The 26,613-nt window shown below is 41.6% G+C and overlaps 4 protein-coding genes across 4 annotated transcripts; all 4 read left to right on the top strand.

The window, feature by feature from the left end:
• Positions 1-3,696: 3,696 nt before the first annotated feature.
• C922_05423 (hypothetical protein) lies at positions 3,697-3,948 on the top strand (the record flags this gene model as incomplete). The annotated part of the gene is made up of 1 exon (XM_008820994.1): positions 3,697-3,948. One exon carries the CDS (start codon positions 3,697-3,699, stop codon positions 3,946-3,948), a length of 252 nt encoding a protein of 83 aa, XP_008819216.1.
• A 1,663-nt stretch (positions 3,949-5,611) lies between these two features.
• Positions 5,612-6,201, top strand: C922_05422 (hypothetical protein; the record flags this gene model as incomplete). The annotated part of the gene is made up of 2 exons (XM_008820993.1): positions 5,612-5,805; positions 6,054-6,201. 2 exons carry the CDS (start codon positions 5,612-5,614, stop codon positions 6,199-6,201), a joined length of 342 nt encoding a protein of 113 aa, XP_008819215.1.
• A 3,354-nt stretch (positions 6,202-9,555) lies between these two features.
• C922_05421 (hypothetical protein) lies at positions 9,556-10,820 on the top strand (the record flags this gene model as incomplete). Its single annotated transcript, XM_008820992.1, has 2 exons — positions 9,556-10,431; positions 10,584-10,820. The coding sequence occupies 2 exons, from the start codon at positions 9,556-9,558 to the stop codon at positions 10,818-10,820; spliced, it is 1,113 nt and encodes a 370-aa protein (XP_008819214.1).
• A 14,575-nt stretch (positions 10,821-25,395) lies between these two features.
• On the top strand, positions 25,396-26,426 carry C922_05420 (hypothetical protein; the record flags this gene model as incomplete). The annotated part of the gene is made up of 3 exons (XM_008820991.1): positions 25,396-25,435; positions 25,532-25,628; positions 25,937-26,426. 3 exons carry the CDS (start codon positions 25,396-25,398, stop codon positions 26,424-26,426), a joined length of 627 nt encoding a protein of 208 aa, XP_008819213.1.
• Between the last annotated feature and the right edge of the window lie 187 nt (positions 26,427-26,613).

Raw genomic sequence — 26,613 nt, 5'->3', positions numbered from 1 at the left:
TGTATAGAGTAGTTTTTCCTGATGAGTACAACTGTCCTTGGAATAGCATTATTTGAAGGATCTTCATGTTGGTATAATGGCTGGATGATATGACTTGGGCGATTCTGCAGATGCGACAAGTGGCCTCCAATCATTTTATCTAAACAGTAGAGCTATGCCAGGGGTACTATAATGTTAACCGTATTATTGTGTCAAGAATACTGATATTCGAGGTGTGTCATTATTCGTAGTGTAATATTCTATGTAAAACAGTGCTGTGTGAGGAGGAAAATTGTTTAAGATAATACAAAGGTTTGGAGAGTCGAATTCCATGAGGAGGACGGCAGTTGTAAAGATCATACGATTTCACCAATACACTGGCTTGTAAAATAATTCCATTCCAGGAATACCCATATATCAATCCTAAGGCTATTCATGCTGTATAAGAAACTGAGGGATACTATCACTAAAAAGGGTTTCAGCATACCAAGGGTGCTTATATATAGGAACAACTTTTTATAGGCGAAGTAACACTGTGACTACAGTAAAACATCGTGAACTGTGATTATTCCTTCTCAATATTATTGTAATATAGATTCAATAATTATCCGGGTACTATTAAGAAACAATGATTACGGAGGATTTGCTCACCTGTCTTAATCTGTAGTATTTTCCTCTTGACAAGACTCAAAATCGATGCGGTACTATTAAGATATAACAATTATGTGAAGTGAAGGATTAAAATTCTTATACCCTAGGGAGGAATAGGAAATTATAAAAGGAATAGTACTATATAGAACGAGCTGTTTCTCGTGGAGAGTTAGGAATAATAGTAACATAAAGCGAACGAAGGGGATAAAGTGACCATAAGAATAAGAATACACATAAGATATTAAACAATCATTAATCTAAAAAGGGGGGGAAGCAATCATATAGGAGCGGATGACTATAATAAAGTGTATATAGGAGTACAGCTGACATATTTGAGAAAATTATCTACTACGGAGAACGGAGAGAGATATATGTAAGACCATATAAATATACGAAGAACCAGTGGAGATATAAACCTAACGATCAAAGGGGAAATGCCTAAAAAGAAAGATACATAATTAATACCTACGGAGGAGACAACACGAGAACAGACGATACAAGGAAAGATACTCAGGGGATGAAGATTATACACTACACCCAAAGCATAGAATCCAGGAACACAGTAGGGGTGACAAATAGGGAATGATGTGAGCAGAAGAGTTTTCCCTCTGACAAGATAGGTATATGGAATCGAGGGTTTCATGTTCTGTAACATATAAACAGAGGAATAGGGACAGATAATATTTTGAATCTGTGCTGAGTTCATGGAGTATAAGAAGTCGTACAGTAACTTCATTTTTGTCTGTATCTAAAACTATAGATGATGCTATAACGGGCGTCTCCTTACTCACGACAGGAGGATGTAGAATGGTAAGTGGTATTCATAACCCCTTTTATGCATAAGGGAGTATAAGCCTATACGATGCATACATTCCCCTATTGACATAAAGACATGTCCTATAAAGGAGTCTTACACCACCATAGAGTTATGAGGTTCTTCTGAAAAATGGGAAGAAGTGAATAAATACATGATCATTTTGGCAGTGATATGGTTTTTATATGAGTTTTAAGTGTAATGCTATATGGGCATATAGACGATAATAGAAAAGTTCCATCAATAATGAGTTAAATAGTTCTATTAACCTATTGTGTGTTATTCCACGTGATTAATTAACCCGAATTTTCGAGTGTATTGGTGAGTTATTGTGGGGATAATCTGAATAAACAAGGAACTCTTTATGTTTCGATACATTATTATAATATACATTTACCCACCACGTGGCAAAAGAATAACTGTTTAAGTAGCTGGATACAGAATGTTGTGGCTTATAGGATATTTTCTTTGCTATATAGGATATCATGGAGAAGGATATGGAGACGAATGTCATGAGCTGCTAACAAATGGATAACCCGGGGGGTAGAAAATAGCGGAGAAGCATCATATAATGGTTAAAAGTTACTTGAAGGAAGATAGTGTATATAATAACAAAAAGGAGAGACAGAAAAGAAGAAAGAAAGGAGAGGAGAGAAGGAGAAAGCAATATTGGAATCACGCCATAAAAAGAGAGATTAAGAAATACGAGGCCATACATGAGAAAATGTAGTATAAAAACGAGGAGCCAGTGAAAGCACAAGGACAAGAAGATAAGACCGGATAGGAAGTGAACAAGGAAAGGCACCCTGTGAACCGTGAACCACGCTTAATAGACCAGCTGAGAGAAGAACTCGTATGAGGAGAAAGATCACATAAACATCTTTAGGATACTCAGTATAAAGTACTTACTGAGGGAGGGAGCAGCGGCTAAAACGGCTGCCCGAAACAGCTAGGCACCAGAGGAGTAAAAGAACGAGCAAGAAGGAGATATCCAGATTTTAGCAAAAGTATGACTCTAAAAGGAAAAAGCATCTGCCCAGTATACAATCGAATATTATGAAGGAGGAGGAGACTAAGAGGCAAGCAACAGTAAGTTACCAAAACAGGACCGGCGGTGAAATGACCAGGGAAAAATAACTCCTGACAATAGAGATGTGGGAGGGAATAAAGGTATCCGTGTTTACAGGAGTCCCAAACCCGAAGAGAACTTTGCATTAGCTAGGATTCTATATTATTAGGACATTATCCACAAGGAAAGAAGAAGGAAGGATAGGAGTACCGAAGCCGTAAGGATAATACTAGTATATTTGACAAGGACCAGTCAAAGGATAATAACAGCAAGTGTAGGATGAATAACGATCCATATATATGGATGGCCCCGAGAGGAAGAATTCACTAATGAATATATAAGAGAAATCTCGATTAGAAGGTTAGTAAAGAAATCTCCAACCCAGTAAAAAGCAACACCTTGATAAGAAACCGAAAAGAGGAAGAACAAGTGGCCCTTATGAAGTGATGTAGGGATATATGTATATAATCGACTCGTAGTGGATGGAACCGAGAAACTAAGTCCTAAAACGGGAAGCCAGAAAATCCAATCTATGATATAAGCAGCAGCAGGAGCCACACGGCAGCGACAATTGCACCCTAAGGGAAGCCTCTAAAAACCAACTAAAGAGATACAGGGGGGTTAGATAACGATAAGGAAGCCAAAACAAATAAGAGGAGGGAGGAGGAACGAAGTGAGGGAGGAAGTAAGGAATAACCGTATTTTTAGGCAGAGGAAGTCAAGAGGATGCTGTCCGAGAAAATCCAGGAAGCACCCCAGAAGAATGAGAGAAGGGCGAAAAGAGGGGCAAGAGTAAATAGGAAGCAACCGGTGGGACCCTGAGCAATCCTACATTAAAATGGCAGAGGATCAGGATAACGCTATCTACAGCGGTAAAAGTTAGCATAGGAGGGCAAATACTTAGCAGGATGAAATAAGAGTAGAAGGAGAGGGCCATCCCCCAGAAGCAGACAAGGGAAGGGAGGAAAACACAACAGACAGAACAACAAAGAACGAGAAGAATTATTTCCAACAAAGAGGATTTAGGAAAGCAGGAGATAATAAAAGTGAAGTTAGCAGGGTTACGACACCAAGATGGAAGGGAAAGAAGAAGGCCATACAACGCAGCGGATAGAGGAGTGGCACGGCAGTATATAGGAAGGACGGGTAGGAGGACAAAACGAATTAGGGCTGAACCCCGGAAATGCAACAACCCAGAAGAAGTGGCGTAGCAGGGCCCAGCATAAACCGTAGAGTGAGGGAGGCAGAGAATTACCTCAGGCGAATCAACAGGGAGGAGCAACCCGAAACCCAGGAGAGAATAGATTACTTAAAAGCCCCGCCTCGGCGAGATCTGAGGGAAATAGAGACCGGAGCCGGGATGATCCGGACAGTAGGGTTTAGACTAAAACAGCAATGCCACGGAGACAGGGGAAGGGTATATCCGAAGAAATAAGCTTCTAAGTCTAGGCTTCCTACTATAGATAAGCGCCAAGAATAACCTCCTGGGGAACAAGTTCAGGCCAACTCTTCCGTGACCCCCCCAGCCTATACTCATGAGACGCAGCACAGGGGTAGAAAAGGAGCCTCAGCAAGACTAGGAAACAAATCCAGGGTGAAGAGCAGGCCTCACCTGAATACTAAGAGAACCATTAAAGAGACTGGGGGTTGAGGAGTATGATCAAAGAAGGACCAGACAGTCAGCACCCTCCCCCGATCATGATAGAGAAGCCTTATACACGGAATATGACCTCCAACTCCCAGGAAATAACAAGAAGAATAGCCACAGTGGCTGCTACCCCACAAGAACAGGCCTAAGGAGGCAAAGTGACACAATGGAGGGCTGATTGGCCCTAGCGGAATTATATGGGGCAAATCTTTATTTGACGGGGCAAAAAACCAACCGACTAAAAAGGAATCCCTCAGGACCCTAATCGCCCTGGGGCTTCCCCACTGGGAAAGAACAAGTGGGAGAGAGTATAGGGTTGACGAAACCACAATTCCCACCGCACTAGGAGCCGGAACTTTTTAACACCTGACAGATATAACTGAGAAGGGACAAATAAGATACTCATCCAAGGCGGGATATGAACGGACGAGTACAACAAGGGGTGGGGGGGCAAAATCTACCACAACCACCTGGACCAAGTGGGGAAGCCTGAGGGACAGTAGGATAACAGCGCGACTCTAAGGAGAAGTGCAACTAGAGGGGAGGCGCCAATTTGCTGGGATTCACGAAGGAACCGAGACGAAGTCAAGTAGAGGATGATCAGATTAACTGCAGTTGCGGAAAGGAGCCTATTTTTAGGCTAGCGTGGTATAAATGGATCCTTCATAAAAGGATGAGAGAGACTAAGATTCCTGAAAAAGAGTGCGTTGAAAACTCAGTCTCAGTGACTGGTTCTCTGCACGGAGACATTATAAGCCTCAGATCAAAATTCTAAGAGGAGATTGATTCCCGCGCGACGTCAGCAGACTACAATGGAATCTTTTCTAGGAAAAACTGACTGAAGAGAGTTTCTTGATCCTAACAATTGATTAGATTAGGGATTCCTGTAAGAGAAGAAGCCGGGTATCTTTCAAGAAGCCCAAAAGGGAGGGAAACAGTGTTTCCTTAGACGACTGAACCCAGGTCTCCCGGAGAATGAAACAGACGGGGCAGGATTCACCTAGGCTCAGATATCAGATTCGAAAAAAGAAAGGACTTCGGCACCCCTTTTCCTGAGGAAGCTGGAGCAATGGGGTCAGAGGAATTCGATAATAAGGTGAAACCAAGATAGTATACGAACCACACAGAGAGGGAGGGGGAGAACCAATAACCTCACTTCCCCCACTGCAGACCGACAACTTAATGAAGGAATGGCGAGGTCTCTGTGTCTTAGACTGATGTAGGGGTGGAACAGAGAGGTATTAGGAACACAACTAAGGTCCACGTCTTCGGAGAAAAAACAGGGAGGAATATGAGGCTCTAAATTGGAAGAAACCAAACAAGAACCCCCCGGAGTGTCTAGGGAAAAACTCTGAATTCGTTCCGCCAAAGGGAATAATAAAGGGACACTATAACGGGCGAGCGAAAAGAACGGAGACAAGACATAAGAGCAGGACAACTGATAGGAGAGATGAAGTCAGAACGGGTCTCACGAGCGGACCGATTTCTATTTATAGGATACAGTTTCGCAGCCAAGAAACTGCAGGCCCTGGGACATGATAAGCCTAGTTCCAGGCATAAAAAGAGCAGTGTGAGAAATTTCAATACAACAACAACCAGCTTACCAATCTCACGGGGCAATCCCCGACAGAAATTCCCCATAAGGTGGGGGGAGGACCCTCCACCAAGGTTGCCTCCCTAGAGGAAGAGTAAGGAGTGCAACATATGAGTTGCCCCTAAGGAGGAAGGAACCATTACCCTAACAGATCCCCACAGTGGAGGCCGCGGAGGGTAAGGAAGCCTGAGGAGAGGAGGCATAAACGGGGAAGGCACCCACAAAGGAGGACAATCCCTAAGGCAAGGTTAAAGAACAACAGTGAGTAAATCGTAAGTCGTGTCTTAACTTCTGAAAGTAAGCTAAAAACAATCCTAGAGAAAAGCGGCCTTCAATTGAAAGCTCACGATCCAATATTTCACTTAGGGGAAATTGCCAAAATGAGTGAAGATAAAATGAGAAATAAGGGGGGAGCTAGTAGAGGCGATAACATGTATAATGAATAACGGAGAGAGGGGACCAGAAATTTCCTAAAGGAGAAACAATTTCCCCCTAGGTATCGATTCACGAGAAAAAGACAGTTCACCTGCGGAGAAGGAGACCTCGAAAGAATAGGTAAGTGCTTCAACAGGAGTTACAATTTATTTCTCTGGAGGATGTTAAGAAAGGGAGAGAATGAAAGACCCCGCAATCATATAAAACGTATAAATCGTGATTGGGGAGCGTTAACCAACTCAACTGCAAACAGGGTACAGCCGTGCGTAAAGGCAAGGCACGACAGGATTATTAATTGAGGAACGAATAAAGCATCAAGGCAAAGAAGCGGGATAAAAATATACAGCTTAAGGGCATTGGACTGAAAATGAAGAGTCCGTTAATAATAGCTAATGTGAAGGGGACCTATAAGATAACAGCAGACGAGGAAACAAGAGTATTCCCCTGACCCGGAGAATACGAAAATTCTGTAACTTTCGAGGTAATCCGAAGGAAATAGGGAGGAAGAGGATTCCTTTAGGGGGGAGGAGCAAAGACGCCTAAGTCAGGAGGGGGGGTGGATAGTCTTGGTGCAATTAGAATCAAAGGGGGCCAAAAAAATAACTAGAACAGGAATCCTAAATCCACAGATGATAGAATACCTCTCTTATTTACCTATCCACGCAAGATAAAAATATGAAAGATGGAAACTAAATGATAAAGCATTCCAACTGAGGTGCCCTAAGTCAGCATAGGCAGAAGAGGCTAATAGGACAGAATAACAGACCAGACAATATACCACTAGAGTTAAGGAAACAGTAGAGCGACAATACAACACCACAACAACCCCATCCCACTAAGCGCCGAAATATTTCGTCGAAATGTGAGGCGGGGAAGTATAAACGGAGTAAGATTAATAAAAGTAAGAAGAAGAAGGCTGCGAATAATAAAAAAACGTCAAAAAAGCCGCCTTACCCCCTCAGGGTCTCCGAAGATCAGTGTAAGGAAGCGTTGTGTCTAGATTAGCTAGGAGTGCTAAGTACTAGATTTAAGCCATAGAGAGAGGCTTATAGGAACAAACAACAAAATTTGGAAGGGAGGGAACGATAACCAACTAAGCTTATATATAACCGTATAAGGACTGTGTGGCACCCAACGGATTCAACACGTCGAGTCAAAATCACAGGATTATTTATGGGATTAGAAGAAGAGGGGGTAATAGTGAGCATAATCGAGATCACTCCAAGGGAGCCTTTATAGGGTCCATACATGATAATATCAGATTTAAGTAAGAATAACATCACCGACAAGCAATGGATTCAGTCTTTCCATATGAAGAATCATTAACTTCCCAACAAACAATACACGATGAGCGGGGCTATCCTGCCTCGGCAGTGAGGCTCCTTAAGCCAGGCCACTAGAAACGTCGTCCCAACAACAGAACTAGAACACCAAACCGGGAAGGGGGAGGAAGCGGCGGATGAGGAAGACTCATACCCCTTTGGAAACCCCAGGGAACAGTGGTCAAGTATAAATTTCGTACACCTAAGTATATCTCAGAGTACATTATCTATTATAGGTCAGCAATAATCTTAAGGCTTAGAAATTTAAGAGAAGCATGAGAAGGGGGGGGCAGGTAATAAAGGAGGGACCCACAACCCCTAAGGGGGAGGAAGGGTTCCAATAAGCAACGGCACGACCCTCAGAAGTCTGAGTATAATAGGCACTATCCAAGTAGCTTCTATACTCAGTAACATAATCGGATGGACTGATCCACAGTGGCCAGTTGACTAATCTAGCAGGCAATCTCATAAAAATTCCTAGCTGGGGCAGGCCCGGACGAAGCGTTATTCGCAGCAATCCCAAGTGCTATCGACTTAAGGAAGGTTGAGTAAATAAAGGCGAGATTTAGGGGACTTTTTAGAGTATAAGTAATCTGCATATCCCCACTAAGGTGAGATATAATTTCATATATATGGAAAGTTCAGCATAGGGAAAAGAGGAATGTGGGGACCCCCAATGGTAAAGAAAGTTAAAGTCCCAAAGGGACTAGGGCCTAAGTCTAGAGATGCTTAAAGAGGGAGAGTGTGAGGGACTCAGCATTACAGGAATTCCAAAATACCCCTCCTATAGAAGGAAAGCGGCGAACTACGAGGGACTAATCAGTAACCAGGTCAATTTCGAAGTTCGATCGCCGAGTAAACCGTTAATCCTAGGGACCTATACCAAAATCTTAGGGAGAGAATATTAATGCATTCCACAACTCACGCGTTAACGTAGAGTCCAAAGCGAACGGGAAGATACTCTCCCCGCAATTTAACAGATCCGCGTATATGATAGGGGGGAAGAATAGTCTATATATAGGGAGCTGAAATTTAGAAGATTCAGATGCAAGCCAAAAAATTAGGTAACAGAGTGACAAGATTAAGAGAGTCAAGGGAAGACAGTGGAGGACGGCACAGAAGTGTCCCTAAAGAGACCCATAGGAGAGTTCAAATGAAGGATTTCAGGACCCTTCCTTTCTCTCAGTGTCGAAATCGCGTTAAGTTAGTTTAGGGCGAGGGAAAAGAGGGATTATGCACAAGTCCAGGGAAGTGAATTATACTCCTTGGAGGATCTCCCTGGAAGCAATCGAACTAGGTAAGTTATTGAAGGGGGAGAATCGGGAAGGAAAGTACCGACGGCGGCGATGCAGATCCTTTTAGGTGGAAATAGTTGAGTTATGGGATATTCCTGTACGGATGTAGAGCCCTATGACAGAGTGGTCCAAGTATCAGGCAGAGAGAGAGGATCCTCATGAAATCTCAGAGTGGAATCTCCGGGCATATAGTCTAGCGGAGAAGAGAACTCCCTGTAGGGACATATATGCAGGTAGGCAAACTACCTCTGAGGACTGCAAGAACGATGGAAAGGGGGCTCGGTCTCCTAGTGCAGGACTCTCTCTGAGCATTATGAGGGACAATAATTGGGAAAGTTACCATCTCACGCCCGATGCCTGGGGACAGCCTTGGAACCCCTAAAGGGCCAAATATGCAAAGCGGGAGGGTGAGAAGGGTGAGGAGAGCCTCCTCTCGTTGGTGGGGGAATAGGTTTCCAGACCGTTCAGTGATGCCCGGGAGGCCAACTCATAGGGAGTCTTATTAAGGCTAAGGGGATCTAAGCCGGATTGATTATCTCGCATGAAATTTTTGGAGCCAATTGGCAGACAAAAGGATCCAGGAAGCCGCAGCTCCTGATACGTAAGTGGCGTTTAACATCACCAGTAGAGTATAGGTCTTAACGAATTTTAACCAGCAAGTATCTATCGACCCCAGCGGAAGACTTCACATATCCTTTATCGGGGTAATAATAACAGACGTGAACTGGAATAAGGCAAAAGAGACATAATGGCGGGCCTCTTAGAACGCTATCTCAACCAACTCTTAGATAATGCGGAAGTGAAGAGCTATTGTAGACAGTTCCTGACCAGCAAACCAGGAATATGTAGATTTATCAATCCCAGTCGCACCGATCCTCACGAGAGAGTGAGTGAGTGGGTATATAATCCCACAGGAGCTTGGGATGAGGTGAAAAATAAACAGGGAATATATTCATTAACCAGAGGGGCCTGTATAGATATAAACAACTGGTTAACCACCTTATCACCCCAAGAGGCCGCGAACTCAAAAAATCTATATGCAGGTTGTCAATATGACCAATACAGGAATAATAGAAAATTAACAGATAACACAGGCAATTGTCAGCCAAAAAAGGAGGCAAATAACTGGGCTGATTACAGCCAGAGTAGGACTCTATCCTTGTGGCAAAGTCACCAGAAATCCTTACAGGTGTGCATGGACATAATGAGGATAATATTATTAGAATTAGGTCTAACCGTGAGTGGAGCCAGGGTAAAAATTGATGAAGGAGAAGGTTCTAACAGGTGTGGAAAAATATACACGTCACTAGAGAAGTGGGGAGGGACCTGGGTCGCGCGGAGTATAATGAAGCAATGGTTCGCAGTTGATGACAAGCACCAAAAACTCCAACAAAGTTTTGCTTTATCTGGGACAGATCTCTACGAAGTTATGACAGAGCAAGTATCAGGGGTACATAAGGGTGACAAAGAAACCGAATGTCTTCTGGAGGGGACTTCTCAACCCGGGGGCCCACTGTCCACAGTGGTTTATAAAACAAAAATACGGGAGGATATCAAAGGGACCGAAGATACTCGCCATTCCTTTCAGGTTATATGGGAATCGATGACGAAGAAAGCAGAGCAGGTAAGTAAATGATTCATCAGACACAAGAAATCAAATAGTTCCCTCCCAAGTGCATGTTTAAGATTAGCAACAACCGGGGGAATCGCCAAATGATAATGATTACTTATACTCTTTCAGTTAATAATAATGATTAACCTTATGGTACCTTATAGGAGCAGGAACAAGTGAACGAGATACATGACTCCGACAACCAAGGCGGAGGAATAATCTGGGGAATAATCCCAAGCCTAATACTAGCAGGGGCCAGTGGTTATGGAATATACAGAATTATAAAAACAAAAAAGTCTCCAAAGGTCAGAGCTACCATGAAAGGATCAACCAGGGAGCTACCCCTTACAGCGAACTCTACAGTGAGGAAAGACTTGTCTTATGTCAAATCAAGTATCTGACCTCCCTCCAATCAGAGAGATGCACAGGAGGAAGTACGGAGGAGGGAAGAAATTGATGAGGCCTATCCCAGGGGCCCCATAGTGATAAGCAGGAGGCCCAGATCGCTGTAGAATTGTAGTGATACTTAATGATAAGGACAACTAGGAGTAAGAGTGCAATTGGACAGTAATAAGATATAGAATACGATGCCGAAATTCAAGAAGTTGGAGCCTGGAAGGAGAAGGGTTATTTGAAGAAGAGATCATCCCCGGATTCCAACCAAGGAGACACACCCCGTAATCTCCCGAAACCAACGGGGGCCCCCCAGATAGACTCAGTGGCTTCAGCCCTAAGGAAGGAGCACAGAATTAGCTGCAGCTCCCCACTAACATCAAACCGGAAGGTGAGGCTAAAGAATCAAACTGTTGTCCAATATTCCGAAGTCTGAGCAATGACAGGGGGGTCCGATTAGGAGAAGGGAACGAGTCAGCCATATCCCCCTTGAACTCACGACAAAATGGAGACAAAGGGTCATTGCAACCGAGGGAACATCGAGCAACGGGCGAAGGCGGGGGCAGACTCAGCGATGGTTTAAGCCTAGCCGGGGGGAATTCGGTGAAGGCAAGGGCGGATTAGGGATGAGACATACGGGAAAGGAGTCTCGGGTTCAATATTTGGCCTGGGGGGGTGGAATAACAGTATGGGGTTTCAGTTTAGTCCTTAGGCTTAGGAGTCTAGGATTCGGCACGTTAGGGTTTGCGATTTGGAGTTGGGGGTTCGGGGGCTAGGTTCTGGTGGTTCAGGATCCAGTGGGGGCGTGTGTGGGGGGGTTTGTGGTTGGTGCTTTGTGGTTTGTAGTTTAGGTTTTAACAGAACTTGCGTTAAGATTTTGTTTTGAGGGTATATGCTATATGATTCTGCAGTGCGGGGAGGGGGGTTTTACGGGGTAGGGATTACGTTAAGGATTTGTTCCTTGGCTTAGTCTTTACATTTTGGAGTTTTGGCTTTAGGGTTTAGCTTCTTGGTCTATGGTTTATGCCTCACGCTTTAGGGTTCTCGGATTATTTTCTTGGTTTAGGGGTTAGGGGTCACGGTTAATTGTTTCCAGTTGGGTGTTTAGGGTTTGTGGTTTTTGGCTTTAGCTTTAAGGTTTAGGATTTAGCTTTAGGATTCTGGATTCAAGTACTTATATTTAGGCTTCAGGGTTTAGGTTTAGGGTTTCAGGGTTCAGGGTTTAGGTTTATGATTCAGGGTTTCAGGTTTTACGTTTCAGGATTCAGGTTTAGCGTTCAGGGTTTAGGTTTTCAGGTTTTGGTTTATGGTTCAGGGTTTAGGTTTAGGCTTCAGTGTCTACGGTTTATGGTTCAGGTTTCACGGGTCACTGTTGAGGTTTTAGATTTTAGGGATTACGTGTATCGTTTATGATCTGGGGGGGAGGCTTCTGGCTTTTTGGATTATGGTTCATGGTTTCACTGTTCAGTTCTTCCGGTTCACGCTTTAATGTTCCGGGTTTCACGCTTTAGTTTTAGGGTTCAGGGTCTATTGTTTCGAGTTCCGCTTCAGTCCTTAGAGTTTCAGGGTTTTGGGTTCAGGGTTTATGTTTTTTGGCTTAGCGTTTAGGGTCTAGTTTTACGGTTTACGATTTGAGCGTTTAGGTTTCAGGGTTTATGATGCAGGGTTGTGGTCTTAGGGTTCAGATTTAATCTTTAAGATCCAGGTTTTATTCCTCACAATTCAGAGTCTCGACTCTATGGAGTTTTTTTTTTGGAACCCTATTTTTAGCGGTCATCGCTTACGGCTCACCCCGGCAGGTTCAGGATTTCTGGTTCAGTGATTAGAGATATGTTTGAGCTTTAAAGTATGGAGGTCAGGAACTTAATATTTAGGGCTTACTGTCTATTAGTGGGTGATCAGTCTCGAGCCCTCTGGTTCTATGTTTTAAAGTCTCTTCATTAACATCTCAGATTCTGTGCACTGAGATGTCATGGTGCTCTTTGTATCGTTCAGTTGTTAGAGATTTGTTTTCAGCTATTAATGTGTATCCTGTTAGGGCTTGTCTGTTAGGCATCAGTCTTTAGAGGTTAGTGCCAAGCTGTTACTCATCAGGACTTAGCCTTCAAGGATAATTGCAGATATCTTACGAATCAGATGTAAGGAGGCATCCTTAGGGTGCCCCGCCTATTGGTTTAGTTGTACGGATTACTGCTGAGGTTTGGAGATCATCCTTGGATGTTCACGTCAGAGTGTTTAGGAGCACATCCTGCGGCTTATGTATAATTTCTCAGGTGTTAGGGAGCACGGTTTATGGTTTAGTTGTGGGGATTAGGATTGCTGTGTTGCACGGTACGCTGGCGTGTGTTGGGGTAGGCGTCAAGTTTCCACAGTTAGGGAGCTGTCTGTATTTTTGTATGAGTTGTTGTCATTGCTTCTTCTCATATTGATGTGTTGGGGGTGTCTATTTAGTTGTTAGTGTTGAGTCTCTATTGATTTGTTTCTTGGCTTTATGTTTAGTGCTTACGACTCAGCCATTGCTTGTATTGTTCAGGGTTTACTCCTCGAATTCTAGGGCTGACATATAGGTTTATCCTTTATGGTGTCTGCGTCTGGCTTATGGCTAAGCCTGTACAGTTTTTGATTTAGGCTCAGTTCTTTCGCTTGTCATTCAGGATTCCGTCGACTTCCCTTAGGTTTTAGTGGTTTAGCCCGTACGGTTTAGGATTTTGAATTCTTCTTTCAGTTTCTAGGATTGTAGGTTCATGTTCGCGGTTTTAGGAGGTAGGGTTCATGCTTCATGGCTTAACTCTTAGGTTTCTTCTCGTTTGTTCTTAAGAGTTACCATTGAGTTGTTATCATTCTGATTTTACTTCTTAATCCTTATGTTGCAGGGTTTATGGTGTATGGTTACCGTGTCTGATCTAGTCCTCAGTGCTTTAGCGCGTAGTCCTCATCTGTACCTTTCCTTATTTAAGGGTTGGCTTAAGGTTTTTTCCCTACGTGTTATATAGGAGTCGTATAATCATCTTAAGTTCTACGATTCTTAGTCTAATATCTATGCTTCAGTCTCTGTTTTTGTTGTGTACAATCTGACTTTTTGGCGTTTGATTCCTGTGTCTACTCTTCTGTAACTTGGCGTTTAGAGATCAGTCTTTATCTGTACAGCTGTCCGTCCGGGTTTCCGGATTCAAGGCTGTTCTCCTTCTATTTCTCCAAGGTTTAATCTCGGCGGTTTACGTCTGTGCCTCAGATTCCATATTATAGGACTTAGCTTTGAGGATCCAGTGTGCTGGATTCAGATCGGTTCCGGAGCCTCCAAAATTTTGGAGGAAGGGTTCTGGTGGTTTGGTTCCAAGTATGAGGTCTTACTCTTTACTGCGGGGGGTGGAGGGTTATGGGTGGGGGGGTTCCTCTGTATGGTTTATCTACTATCTCTATAAGTTCTGGCTCCATTTTTACTTGTTATGGGCTATCTGTATGTGTAGGGCATTGGGTTCTGTTGCACGGTTTCCTCTTCGCGTCTTATAGTGTACTTTTTACTGCTTTAGATGTATGGCGCGTTGCCTATTGTCTATCTTCTATTTGGAAGGTATAATTTTTCCGTCTCCGGGGTTCAGGCCTTATGATTTATGCCTTATAATTTCGATGCGGCCTGTTCTCATTATGACTTCATCTTCTACGGTATCTTCCTCATCCTCCTTTTCTAATATGCACATTTATGCTGTATGTCTATCTTGCACAATTACTGATTGCACTTCTGAGTCTATGCTTTAGGAGTTGATGGCTTATGTTTCGGTGTGTATACTTATTGGTTATCCCCTCTTTGTCTATGCTTAATTTCCTATGCTTCTTCCTTTGGGGTCTATTCTTTAGCCCAGAATTCTTAACTTTTCGATTTTGGATTCAGCTGTTCGACTCTAATTTTCTTCCCCCCTTTGTTATTTTGTAGGCTTTAACCTCTCTTGGGCTCGTCTTATGGGTTCTCCTTTATGTATGATGAAGTAAACTTCAGGTTTCATGCACTTCTTTCCATATGCAATGCTCAGGCGTGGAGATTGGGGGTGTATATTGCAGGGGTATTTTGTCAGTTCCTGTCCCCTTCCCTTATCATATGGTTGTAATGGCATATTGGTTATGTTGCCTTTTTGGCCTGTTTCCTTATTCTTTAGGTTCTTCCGATTATGGCTTATTTCAGTTGTTTATCACTCATTCTTCCCCCTTTCCTAGCCCTTCGTAATCCTGAGGGGTCATACCTCAGGGAGTACTGTTAAGGAGTAGATTTGTCTCTATAGGGTTTACTTGTACTCCTGGGCATGTTGCCCTGTATTTTACGGAGTGAAGCCGTACGTTGTACGCTGGTGTTTCAGCTGGGTCCTATCCAGGTCAAGACCTGGGGGGTGTATCTCTCTTCTGTGGGGTGCCATTCTCTATCGTTCACTCTGTAGTTTTTAATATTTTGGATTAATGCTGTATTCCTTATCCTCATTGTTCCACTCTGGAGCCTAGTGTTTATGGTCTATCCTCTATATTTACGCCCCCAGGCTCTAGTCTACTCTTGGGGGGCTGTCCTTACTCATTAGTCCTCATTTGTATGGTCTCATAGGTAACTGTATGCGTCTAAGGCTCATTGATCAGGCCTTAGCTGCTCTGTGACCATCCGTACGGTCCTAGGATGCAGGGTTCAGTGCTTGCGCCCTAGGTGCCGGGGTTTAAGCTGCATATTCCATGGTCCGTCCCTATGGTGTATCGGTGATGCTTGTTGCTTAGGGTGTACTGCCACCCTCTAGTGTTTATCCTTACGCTTAATCCCTTGCAGGTGCCCCTTCAGTTTTTTTCATCTGTGTTAGTGTTTATTTGCTAAGGCTTACGATTCTGTCCTGTAGCTTCTTGGTGTACGGCTTAGATATCATGGTTTCTGATTTAGCTTAACTGTGTACGTCTGAGTGGATACGTTTACGATCTACTTGTCTTTGATGAAGTGTACGGTTGCCCTGGCACGATGTAGGTTTACGGTCCATAGTCTATGTGTACTGTGCACAGCTGAGATGTATTCTTTATGGTTCATGCTCCTAGGTGGTGTAGTTAAGGTGATCCTATCACTCTTAACCATATTCTCCCGAAGGTTTCCGTCTTAGTCATCACTTGTACTTCCTACCGGTATTAATTTGGGCGGTCATTGTCTATTGTCTGTTGTTTACTTCTTAGGGTTCTGATAGGGGCTGTACTACTTAGTTTTCAATGTGCAATTGGTGTGGTGTAGATTTTACTTCGCAGGTGTTAGTGTTAGAGGCCTATTGTTCTTGTTTTTGGCTGTTTCCTCACCCCTTCAAGTGTATTCCTTACCGCTCAGGATTTAATGCTGTCCGCTTCGGATTTAGAGTTCTTACCTTAAGCAACGGCTCAGAATCATCATTGCCCACTCTGCGTCCCCAGGTGGTGTTGTTCCCGCTCGAATTTACCTTATCATCCCCTTGTACTTGTAGTAATCGTCCGCTTCCGGACTTTCTTTAAGGCGCCCTCTCTTACTTCTTCTTTATGGGCTCTTTTTAGTTGTCTGGGAAGATAGAAGAAGAGATATATTCGTAGATTCTTTATTATCCTCCCCATACTCAATATATCTTAAGCGTGTTAATATAAAGATACGGAACAATCAATGTTTAGACTCTGTCTGTTTACTCTATTGAGATATAGCCAGAGGAACATCAGTCTTACTGACCTAGTGCTATTTCCTTGGCTGTTTTATTCTCATCCTTTCCCCATAGGATATATTTGTAAAATCGGGGAGTTATACATGCAGCGATGACGCGCGGAATTAAAGAGCACATATTCATCTATATTAATGTTAATCCATACTGTTGTAAGATGTTTTGCTCAGGAGTTGTCTCTCATATCCAAATTTGTATCCACTTCTTCGTCTATGTCACTAGTGAATTGTTCTTAATCATATGGTTACTATTGGAGGGATACACAAGACTTTTGTTGTTTCAGGATTCTTTGAATGTTTTTATTGAAATGTGTCAACACATGTTGAATGATTTGTATTTATCACTTGATTTCCTGCTTCTACAAGGAATTTGTACATATGACTCTGGAGTACAGGCGATTATATGAGAGTACTGCACAACTGTTCGATCCACTCCTAGAGGAGATATTTTGTCGGTTATAAATCCCACTGGGGTTTCCGAAGGCCCCTGTGATGATAGAAAATATATGTATATTTGACGTCCATTAAATTAACCTCCGTATTTAATTGTTGATTATAAAATTCGCATGGAAAGATATGATGCTTATTAGTGCTGCTCAGATACAACTGTCATATATTCATACTATGAGTGTTCGTATTTTATGTTTTATCCTGCAAAACAAAGACTATCACTCTGATATCACCACCTAGAAATACAGACGAAAGGAAACGGGTAAATAGTATAGATCTTGTTACTGTTTTCCTAGAGACAGAGCTATGAAGCCTTGTTAGAATTGGAGAAGATTAACATTGCGGTGTTATCCTATCTGTCTCTGTATGTACACATATCTAAATAGCGCTCATTAGTTGGTGGCATTCCCATAGTTCAGACGAAATTGAGAGATTTTTTACTTATACTTACAATATATACCGATTATAATGTCATTACGTACAATCAATCGTTTATATTGGAATTGTTAGATTACCTTTCTGTATTAATGTTGTGTGCAGTCTGAATAAACATGCTTTTTCTATAAAATTATATCTTTGACTATTATATATTAGACTGTATACCCGCATTGTGGAGACATTATTCGACTGATTTTTTACGTATGAAATCACAAAGCTATCAGTAATTTATTGCTACTACTTCCGACAAAAAAGCAAATAATTAGCCGCGAGATGGCTGTTAGCATGTTTATTATTAACTTGCAAGAAAATGTTTTGCCAATTTCTGATAAGAATATCTTAAATGTTTTTTATTGGTTGTTAATTTGCCATATTCACTTGGTATAGCTATCTGTATTCGCATGGAGTAAGGCTTGTATGAAAATTAGAAAGAAATTTAGCGGAAGAATGCACCCCCTCTAAGGAAAGAAAGCAGCGTCTTTATTCTTCAGATAAGAATATAAGAGACAATCAGTGGGTTGAAAGACTCTTATGGTGTATGTTCGTTTTACTAAAATGAACTCTTCACTATAATGATAGTATATGAGCAGGCATAGCCCTATTTTGTATAATATGTCCAGCACTTGTTAATTATTCTGTTTTTAACCTATTATCCGTAACATTATATGAGGGCAACGGCTGCTTATGTATGAAGAATAGTAACATCCGGTTTAAATGTGATTATCAGGAATTAGGGAGGATAGGCTAAGCCTCTATTATTATATTTTATTTGATCGTGTTAATGTATTTATTAAAGGAAGCATCTATATTTATTTATGAGGGATGTTTATGAATCAGTTCAATCATGCACTGTTGTACTGATATTTGATTATGCATAAAAAGAGTCTTCATTCTTTCCACTAAATATCTTCTAGAGAAGTATGAGGCGCTTTATCTAAGCTAAGAACTGACAAAATCAATATGCATACTGTACGGAGCCCCTACTTTTCCTTAATGTGAAGAAGGATTCTCAAATGAGGTGTATGCCGTTGGGATATGTATAAAGTGCGAAATTCTGGTAGTGACACAAAGATAGGTTTTACTCTAAGAAGGGGATCATATTAAACAGGATATTCATAATGTTCTATTATGATGCAAGACATAAACACTGTATAAATATACATTTTATTTAGAGAGGGAATACAATAAGTATTAATGGACACCATTATAGACGTTCATGTCTGTATTTAGTAATTGTAATATCTAATAATACAATTTTAAGTTGTATGCGTCAGTATCACTGTAGTTATAGTTATATTGGAATATCATTCTATGCTTCGTATTGCTGCTTTGTAAATATGTTTCCTCTCTTTATCATCTTACGGGGAAGAAATTTTTCTGCGAGGGATTCGTTCTTATTAAGACATTTGTTTCCCACTGCATTTTTTATCATACTATTTTCCGGAGGAACCCTGAAGATATTGTTCCGTGTCATTTGTTTTATATGGATACTCCCTCCTCCCGCGGCATCCTCAGGATGTTCTTTTGTGTGTCACTTTTTCTAGGATGATGTACCTTTTCGACGGCATTCCGAACATGTCCTTTCGTGTGTGAGTTTCTCTATGAAGAGATGGCCTTTCTCTACGGCATCGTTAAGATGCTCTTTTCTTTTTTATTTTTCTTATGAAGCCTTTTCCTTCTCCTGGTATCTCCCCGACGTTTCTCGGTTTCGTCCTTTTGAAGATGTTCTTTTGCATCGATTATTGTGAAAATGTTTCTTCACGTCACATCATTGTCAAGATGCCTTCCTGGCTGCATCCTTCCGGATATGTTGTATTGTATGTCATTGTTTTTTATTAGAATCCTCTGTTTCTTAACATTCTGATGGACCTATTTTTTTTCTCTCTATGTGAAGGCATTGTGAAGATATTTCCTTCCTTTGGCTATTTATGAGGATGGCCACGTATGTGAAGTATAAATAGCATGACGATACTGATGTAGTAGCATTACTAAACATGAAGAATCTATCGAGGTGTGAGAGGGCACTCTTATCCCTGGTATATTACTGCTTTAAAAGTCATGATGTGTATGGAATACTATTATGTGAAAAATAGTGTTACCTGGATAACATTGTTAATTGAAAACGGAAGTTGTTTCAAGAGTAGGGATCTCTTGCAGTCTTATTGTAGGAAAGCTATTGAGGTGTCCGTAGTACTCATATCCCGAGAGTATTGACATGTTCATCGTCTCGTTATTTCAAGAGCACAAAGCAGATTCGGGTATTCTCTTCAAAATATTGGGGTGCCTCTCTGACGCTAGTGCTGCGCCTCGATGCATGTCTACTATTGTTATATGAAGTGCATGAGTATTCTACAGCAGTGGCTTAAACTGTACTAAGGTCTTTGGATTCTCAATGGTTCACAATCCGGAGATTCTCATGGTATTGTCATATGGAAGTCCTAGTAGCATAACTATTTGCATGACTTCTAGTGCTATCATATTAAGGTGTACCATTATGTATTGTGCGTTGTGCCATAATGAATATCATTATATTCAAAATAGTATGTTATGGAAGAGTACGTGTTTGCCAGGAATATCGTTTTGTTAAGGGTAGTTTTATGTGGATTATACTTCTAGTTAAATAGCACGGTTTCTTAATAAATATTTATGCTTTGCAATGCCAATATGATGAGAGTACACACGAATGTATAGTACTGATATCTGGAGTTAGCAGACGCGTGTGGCATATCGCTATCTGGAGAATACCGAAGTTGAAACAATCGTATTAAGTGATGTCTTCGGGTGATAGGATATATTTCGCGTAACCTCTTACCATTTGGGGAAAGCTATCTTATGAAGAATGAATAGGCTCCCTTAGTATCATTATGTGAAGAATACTTCTGTGTTGAGTGTGTTGATGTGTGAAGTGCACTGTTAATTGAGGGAAGCTAATTTTATGTGGGAAGCGTTATATCCCGAACAGTAGGCCTATCCTTGGGTTATCAGAATGTCAAATGTTTTAATGTAAGTCTAATGACTTCATTAGAACCCGTGCTGGAGGGCGGAGCTCCCAGGACCCATCTGTAATACTATTAGTTAAAGAGTATTGCTACTCACGGAGTATAATGATATTAAGAGTACTTTTTTGTCTTGAGTATTGATCTTCCAGGAGTGCTATTATTCTACGGGGTACCAGTTTATCTGCAGTTATGTGCCTTCCTTAATACGACTATATCTGTGGTACTATTCTTTGGAGAGTAAGCTTGTACAAGTAATACCGTTATGTTAACAATACTGTTGTCTGGATAATACCTTCATTTGAAGTGCACAGTTGTATGGGAAGTATCGATGAGTGGTGGTATCATTATGTGAAAACTAGATCAATATATGCCGTACTCATAGCTGCAAAGTGCTAATATCCCCGCTACATTCTTATTCGGAGCATCAGAAGCTTACGATAGTACTGTCAAGTAAGTTATGTTCAAGCAGATAAGATATATGGCATAATGTTTTATCATATGCAGAGAGGTACACCATAGAAGGTACGAGCGTTTCCGTAATAGGTTTATATGAAGCGTACTGTTGTTTAAACCGCATAGACCTCTTCAGTCTTCTATCTTTTGAAGATTATTACGGTTATGTACCGAATGGTGTCACTAGATGAGCATTCCTGTCTCTGAAGGGCCATTATGTGAAGGGGATGGATTTAAGTTTAGTGGCCCAATTATATGAAGTACGGGATTGTACAACCTCTAAGAAATGTCTGCAAAACCATTATTTCCATTGTACTATGGTGCCAGAAGTACTATCATGTAAACCGTAGTCCTGTGTGTGAAATATCCATATTCTAGGAGGATCATTATTTGAAAAGCATTATTCCGTTGAGTGTAGGAATATTGGAGCAGGATTCACGCGTGTACAGTACGGATTTGTATGGATTCTGAAGGGTGATGATTACAGAAGTTATCGTAGTGTTGTTATATGAATGCACTAATGGTTGAGCTGTGGTAATATTTGTTGTGCATTGTTTTCTGAATAGACTACCTCCGTAGGCAGTAAGAATAATCAGGAGCAGTAATTTGTGAGTATACTCATATGTGCGTAGTACTGTCATTTAGGAAGCAGGGTTATGCGCGAATTATAAGTGTTCCTGAAACAAGGATATCTGAGGGGGGTGCACTTTGAGGCCCTGGATTTCCGTTTGTATTATACGAAAAACACTGCTGCTTCAGACTGGTACCAATCCCTGAAGTATAATTATATTACGAGCGGTTCAATGCGTGAAGCTCCCAGACTTCAGCAGAACCACTCTACCAATGGTAAAGATATCCTTAGATTACGCTTCTGTGAAAATAACTTTTTAACTTCAAGTGTTGATATTCCCAGAATACTATCATATGAATAGTCTCCATGTTTGCAAAGTATTGATATGGGAGAAATAGCATCATGGGGATGAGTACTACTGTGCTCGGATTACTATGATTTGAATAGTACTGACCTCCAGAAGCTAATATTATTTCTACTTTGTATTTGTGTTTCAAGAATACTATTATATGAATGAAATCATTGGATGAAGTCTGCAAATATACGTGTTGTAGTATTAAATAAAGAGAAGAAGTGTGTAGACCTCTGGAATATATCGCAGCTGTCCATGGTTGTGAAGTATACAACTATACCAGCCATGTCATTGGATGGGGGTTAAGGAATAATCCAAGTAATGTAGGAGCAACTGAATGATTTGAACCCTTCAAACAGGCTGGAGCAGATTTATTTGAGGAGCACGAATATAACAGTGTTCATTCCAGGTGAAGAGCGTGAGTATATGGAGAATGCCATTCTGTTGAGTCCACTGACATGCTGAATGCAGTACTATGTGAAATGTAATGATGTTCTAGGGGAGTGTTATCTGAAGGGTTTCATTGCGCCTGCAGTTCCTTTATTTCAGCAGCACATCTGTGTAAAGGGTAAGGATATCCTTCAATGTTACTGTATATCACACGTACCCAGGGGTTCGTAGTACTCATATAGGGAAAATAGTAACACCATTATTGTATTGGTATCTGAAGAGAGCAAGTGTACTTGGGGTATCATTATTTGTGCAATACCGGTGTGGATTCCCCTTGCTTATGATGCGCGGAAATATATTTCTACTACTATTATGTAAGGAATAGTGTTTCCATGTACTAGTGTATGTGAAGGATTCAGGGTTTATGCTTTCATTACATGGACGGCACCATTCTGTGAAGTGGATGGATATTCCAGTATAACTATTGTCTAGAAAGTACTGATGCCTGTAGATTCTCAATGGAGACGGGTGTAGAAGTTCTCATACTACTGTTCTATAAAGGTACAAGTAGTGGATCTATATGGATCACCTGGAGTGCTATTATACAGACGAAAGCATGATGTTTGAAGTGTTTTTCCTTTATGAGTAAGATTACCCTTGGAGTACGATTCTTTGATAGAGTACGATAATACAAGAAGTAGCGTCCTGTTTACAGTAGTGTTGTGTTCATAATAATTCCATTTGAACAGGATATTCGCTGAAAGAGTATTCATGACTTGGAGTACTTTTATGGGGACACTATAGATGTATGTATAGTACTCATATCTAAGGATGCCTGATATGGTTTGTAGGATGCCATTTGATGAGTGCCGAAGTTAAGCCGGTATTATTAAGTAAAGTAAGGGGGGATGTAGAATTCATGACTTAGCTTTATGCCGTATGTGGGGGGCCAACCGTTACAAAACGTGTCGAAGTTGGCATAGTACCTCCGTATGGGGGGTACAGTTGTGTGGGACACATGAATATGTGAATTGCACGATTACTTGAACAACACTGATGTTATGTACAGAATAGTTTGTTCTGATGAGTACAACTGGCCTTGGAATAGCATTATTTGAAGGGTCGTCATGTTGGTTTCATAGGCGTATGATATCAATTGAAGAATTCCACAAATCCCAAGGGTTTCCTCCGACCGTATTATATAAAACATCCAACTGTTCCAGCCCTAATATAATGTTAAAACTCTTATTGTGTGAACATTCCTGATTATCGAGGTGTGTCATTATTCGTGAAGCACTATTCTATGAAGTACATAAATATTCCCCAAGGAGAAAGACAAGAAGAGTACTGGTATGTTCCCATTTCTAATTGTGACGATGGCACAGATTTTAGTACTACTGTTATCTGAATGTACTAATGTTTAAGCCAAACTGATATACACAGAGTCTTATTCTCTTAGAAGGCTGCTTCTATAACAACTACCAATGATTTGTACCCCCTGTTTTGTTAAAATCCTTCTGTCTCCGTAATGTGATGTCCCGGCCTGCGCAGCCATCATAGAAGTTTTAGTATCTACCGAAATCAATCCTTACAACATTCCAGAATTAATTCCCCATCATTTACCAATATAACCTACCAAAGAAGTTATAATTCCAAGTTCCTAAACATTCTAGGGGTATTGGATAAATTTTTCCCCCCGTATAATGTGTAAACCCCTATGATTTGACGAGTAAATATAAGAAGAGTATGAGAATTTGCATAAAATAAGAATAACCCAAAATTAATTAACGAAATCCCCTATTTCTATATCCAAGGTAGTATTCTGTAAATAAAGCGGAAGTCAGCCGAATATTAATATATTAAGGATAAACTTCTGGAACGGATAATATTCTCCCAAAAATAAAGTACAAAGAGGTGTCTGAATCTGCAGATCTTATCGTTATGTTAATAATTCATTCATGCAGTCAGTGAATTAGGATGAATAAAATCCTTGTATGAAATAGAAGAGTCTGAATAGTGTAATGTTCTTTGTGGAATTCCGGAATTAAAGTATACACCTCTCTATAAGATATCCAGGATAAACCAAAATCCGGAAGTATTAGCAATCGCCATGAAGGAGTTTAATCACTATATGATTAATGAAATCTCAGAAGGGCACAACTCAAGAAGCCTCCCCACCAGGAGAAAGCCTATTCATAAAGGAACTGATTTCTACAAAAAGTTCAGGTATAAGTGGGAGAGGTTCTTCAAGACGGAGTTCCTTTCCCAGGAATAAAACGCCCCCCCTGATATTGTATAAGAAATCTCTATATTTTACCCAAAACATGATAAAGTCAAACCAAATCCCCAAAATTCCAGCTCTAAAAAAAAAAAACCAAGACGAATCCCCCCGTATCTCTACATAGTTACCCCAAGAAAACAACAAGATGGAGATTTAGATGACGAATATACCTCCTAGACAGGGAAAACCTATGTAACAAATTAAAGGCTAACTTATCTCAAGCAAACCTAGGTGGTAAAATTCAAGGACATCCGACCCTATGGATATGAAGGATATATTATAGCAAAAACAAAACCAATTCAGGCAGGTATAATCCAGAACCAGCATAAGCGTCACAGAGGAAATCATTATTTGCCGTATCTCGGAGCAGAAACAGATAAAGGAACAAACCGCAAATGAAGTATGGATACTCACAACCCTCATAACAACTAGACCGTGTTGAGCCGCTTCTTATTTATATATAATATAAATTAAGAAAGATAAAGACACAGGTAAGAGTCTAGTGTTATAGCTCATCCACCAAGAGGATTCGAAGAAGATATCAGACCCTAAGAATGAAACCGAGGAATCTTACTGTATAATATAAAAACCGAATCCCGAGGTTGAATAATGAAGATGTACAGGGGACGAAATCACAGATCTCCCAACGTTAGAGGCAAATACTCGAGTAGGAGGAATTAATGGCCCGAACCTCCAAATTCAACAGAGAAAGGTATCAGAGGTAAAAATTATTCACCCACCAGCATGGAGAGCTAAGGAGAACGCCAGCACAAGGAACGAATTGAAAAATTCAAGAGCTCTTAGCCGGAAATAGGGGGGCCCCACCCACTGAATCCAAGCCTTATGGTTAAGTGACCCAGAAAATAATCCTAAACGGGGAAAGTGAGCCAAGTCAGTGCAACGAACAAGGGTAGGACTGAGGAACAAAAGAAAGAAAATTGGACCAGATCCAAGGTGGGACAAATGAACACGGGGGTTAAACGGTCAGGAAACTCACAAGGAAGTAATAAACACCACCCAAACCGGCGGACACCCATGGAAGGACTCTGAGAGGAGCCAATGGCCCTCTAGAATAGTCGAGTAAAGAGTCCTCTATCAGGTCAGATCGGAAATCAGCAGGGGAACCGGGGATACGCCACCAAAGACATCCAATCCAACAAATTTTCAGCGCAAGCATCATATTACGATCGATCGAGGTAAAGTATAAAGGGACCCCAACAAAAGGGCAGGAATAAGGAGGAGAGAAGGAGAAATCCAGGGAATAATCCAGGAGCTTTCTGACGCAAGCGGGAAGTGCAACAAGAGTTAGAGTTATAAGCCAAAGGAGAAGTGAAGTAAAGAGGAGGAACCACCCAAGCCGACGGATAAGGACTAGAGTGAGTAACTATGGAGGGACCAGGCACACTACAGCACTAGAGCTTGAGCAAAGGTAGAAACTTAATCTCCCAAGAAGTAGAGCAGGACAACTAAAGGCAAGACCCCGTATTCATCTCCCCAATGCCAGAGGACCACCCAAGACTGAAAAGGAGAGCCAACAGGAGACAACACGCCTAGGGGCATTATGTCTATGTGTCACAGAGACCCTCAAGGACCCGAACTCTCAAACAAGCAACCTCGTCAGGGGACCTACCGAGGGAGTAACCCCGAACCAAGAAGAGGCACACGTGCGAGGGCGAGAGCAAGTGGGCCAAAAAAGAGGATCCAAAAGCAGGGAAACAGTCAGGCTCCCCATACACCGGGGCGGACAAGAGAGATCCTGTATAAACGAAGGCCTCGGGCAAGGGGAGCACGGACTTCCACAGGATGCGATTACGGAAAAATCATCCCCAGGAGCAAGTAAAAGGAGTGATATCACCAAAACGAACGACCAACCCCCACCCCAGGAGGAAATAGGATCACAACCCCCAAAAGGATCGAAGTCAGACGAAAGGGGCAGGAACGGAACAATAATCCCCAACCGAACAAACAGAGAGGATCCAACACAGAGCCAGTAGTAACCAAAAGGGACGAAATAGAAGATTTCTAACGGAGTCATAGGGAAGTTTCATAAATCCCAGGGCCAACGACGCAGGATCCGACGAAGTAGAGGACAGGAGGCGGAAGCAGTAAGTACCGGAGAACAGGCAATATTAGACAGCCGAGAGACCCCTCTGAATCAGGCAGGGTAAGAAATAATCCGGG

The sequence above is a fragment of the Plasmodium inui genome (genome assembly GCF_000524495.1).
Source record: "Plasmodium inui San Antonio 1 unplaced genomic scaffold supercont1.70, whole genome shotgun sequence".
Classification (NCBI taxonomy): domain Eukaryota; phylum Apicomplexa; class Aconoidasida; order Haemosporida; family Plasmodiidae; genus Plasmodium; species Plasmodium inui.
This window is presented reverse-complemented; position numbering and strand designations above follow the sequence as displayed.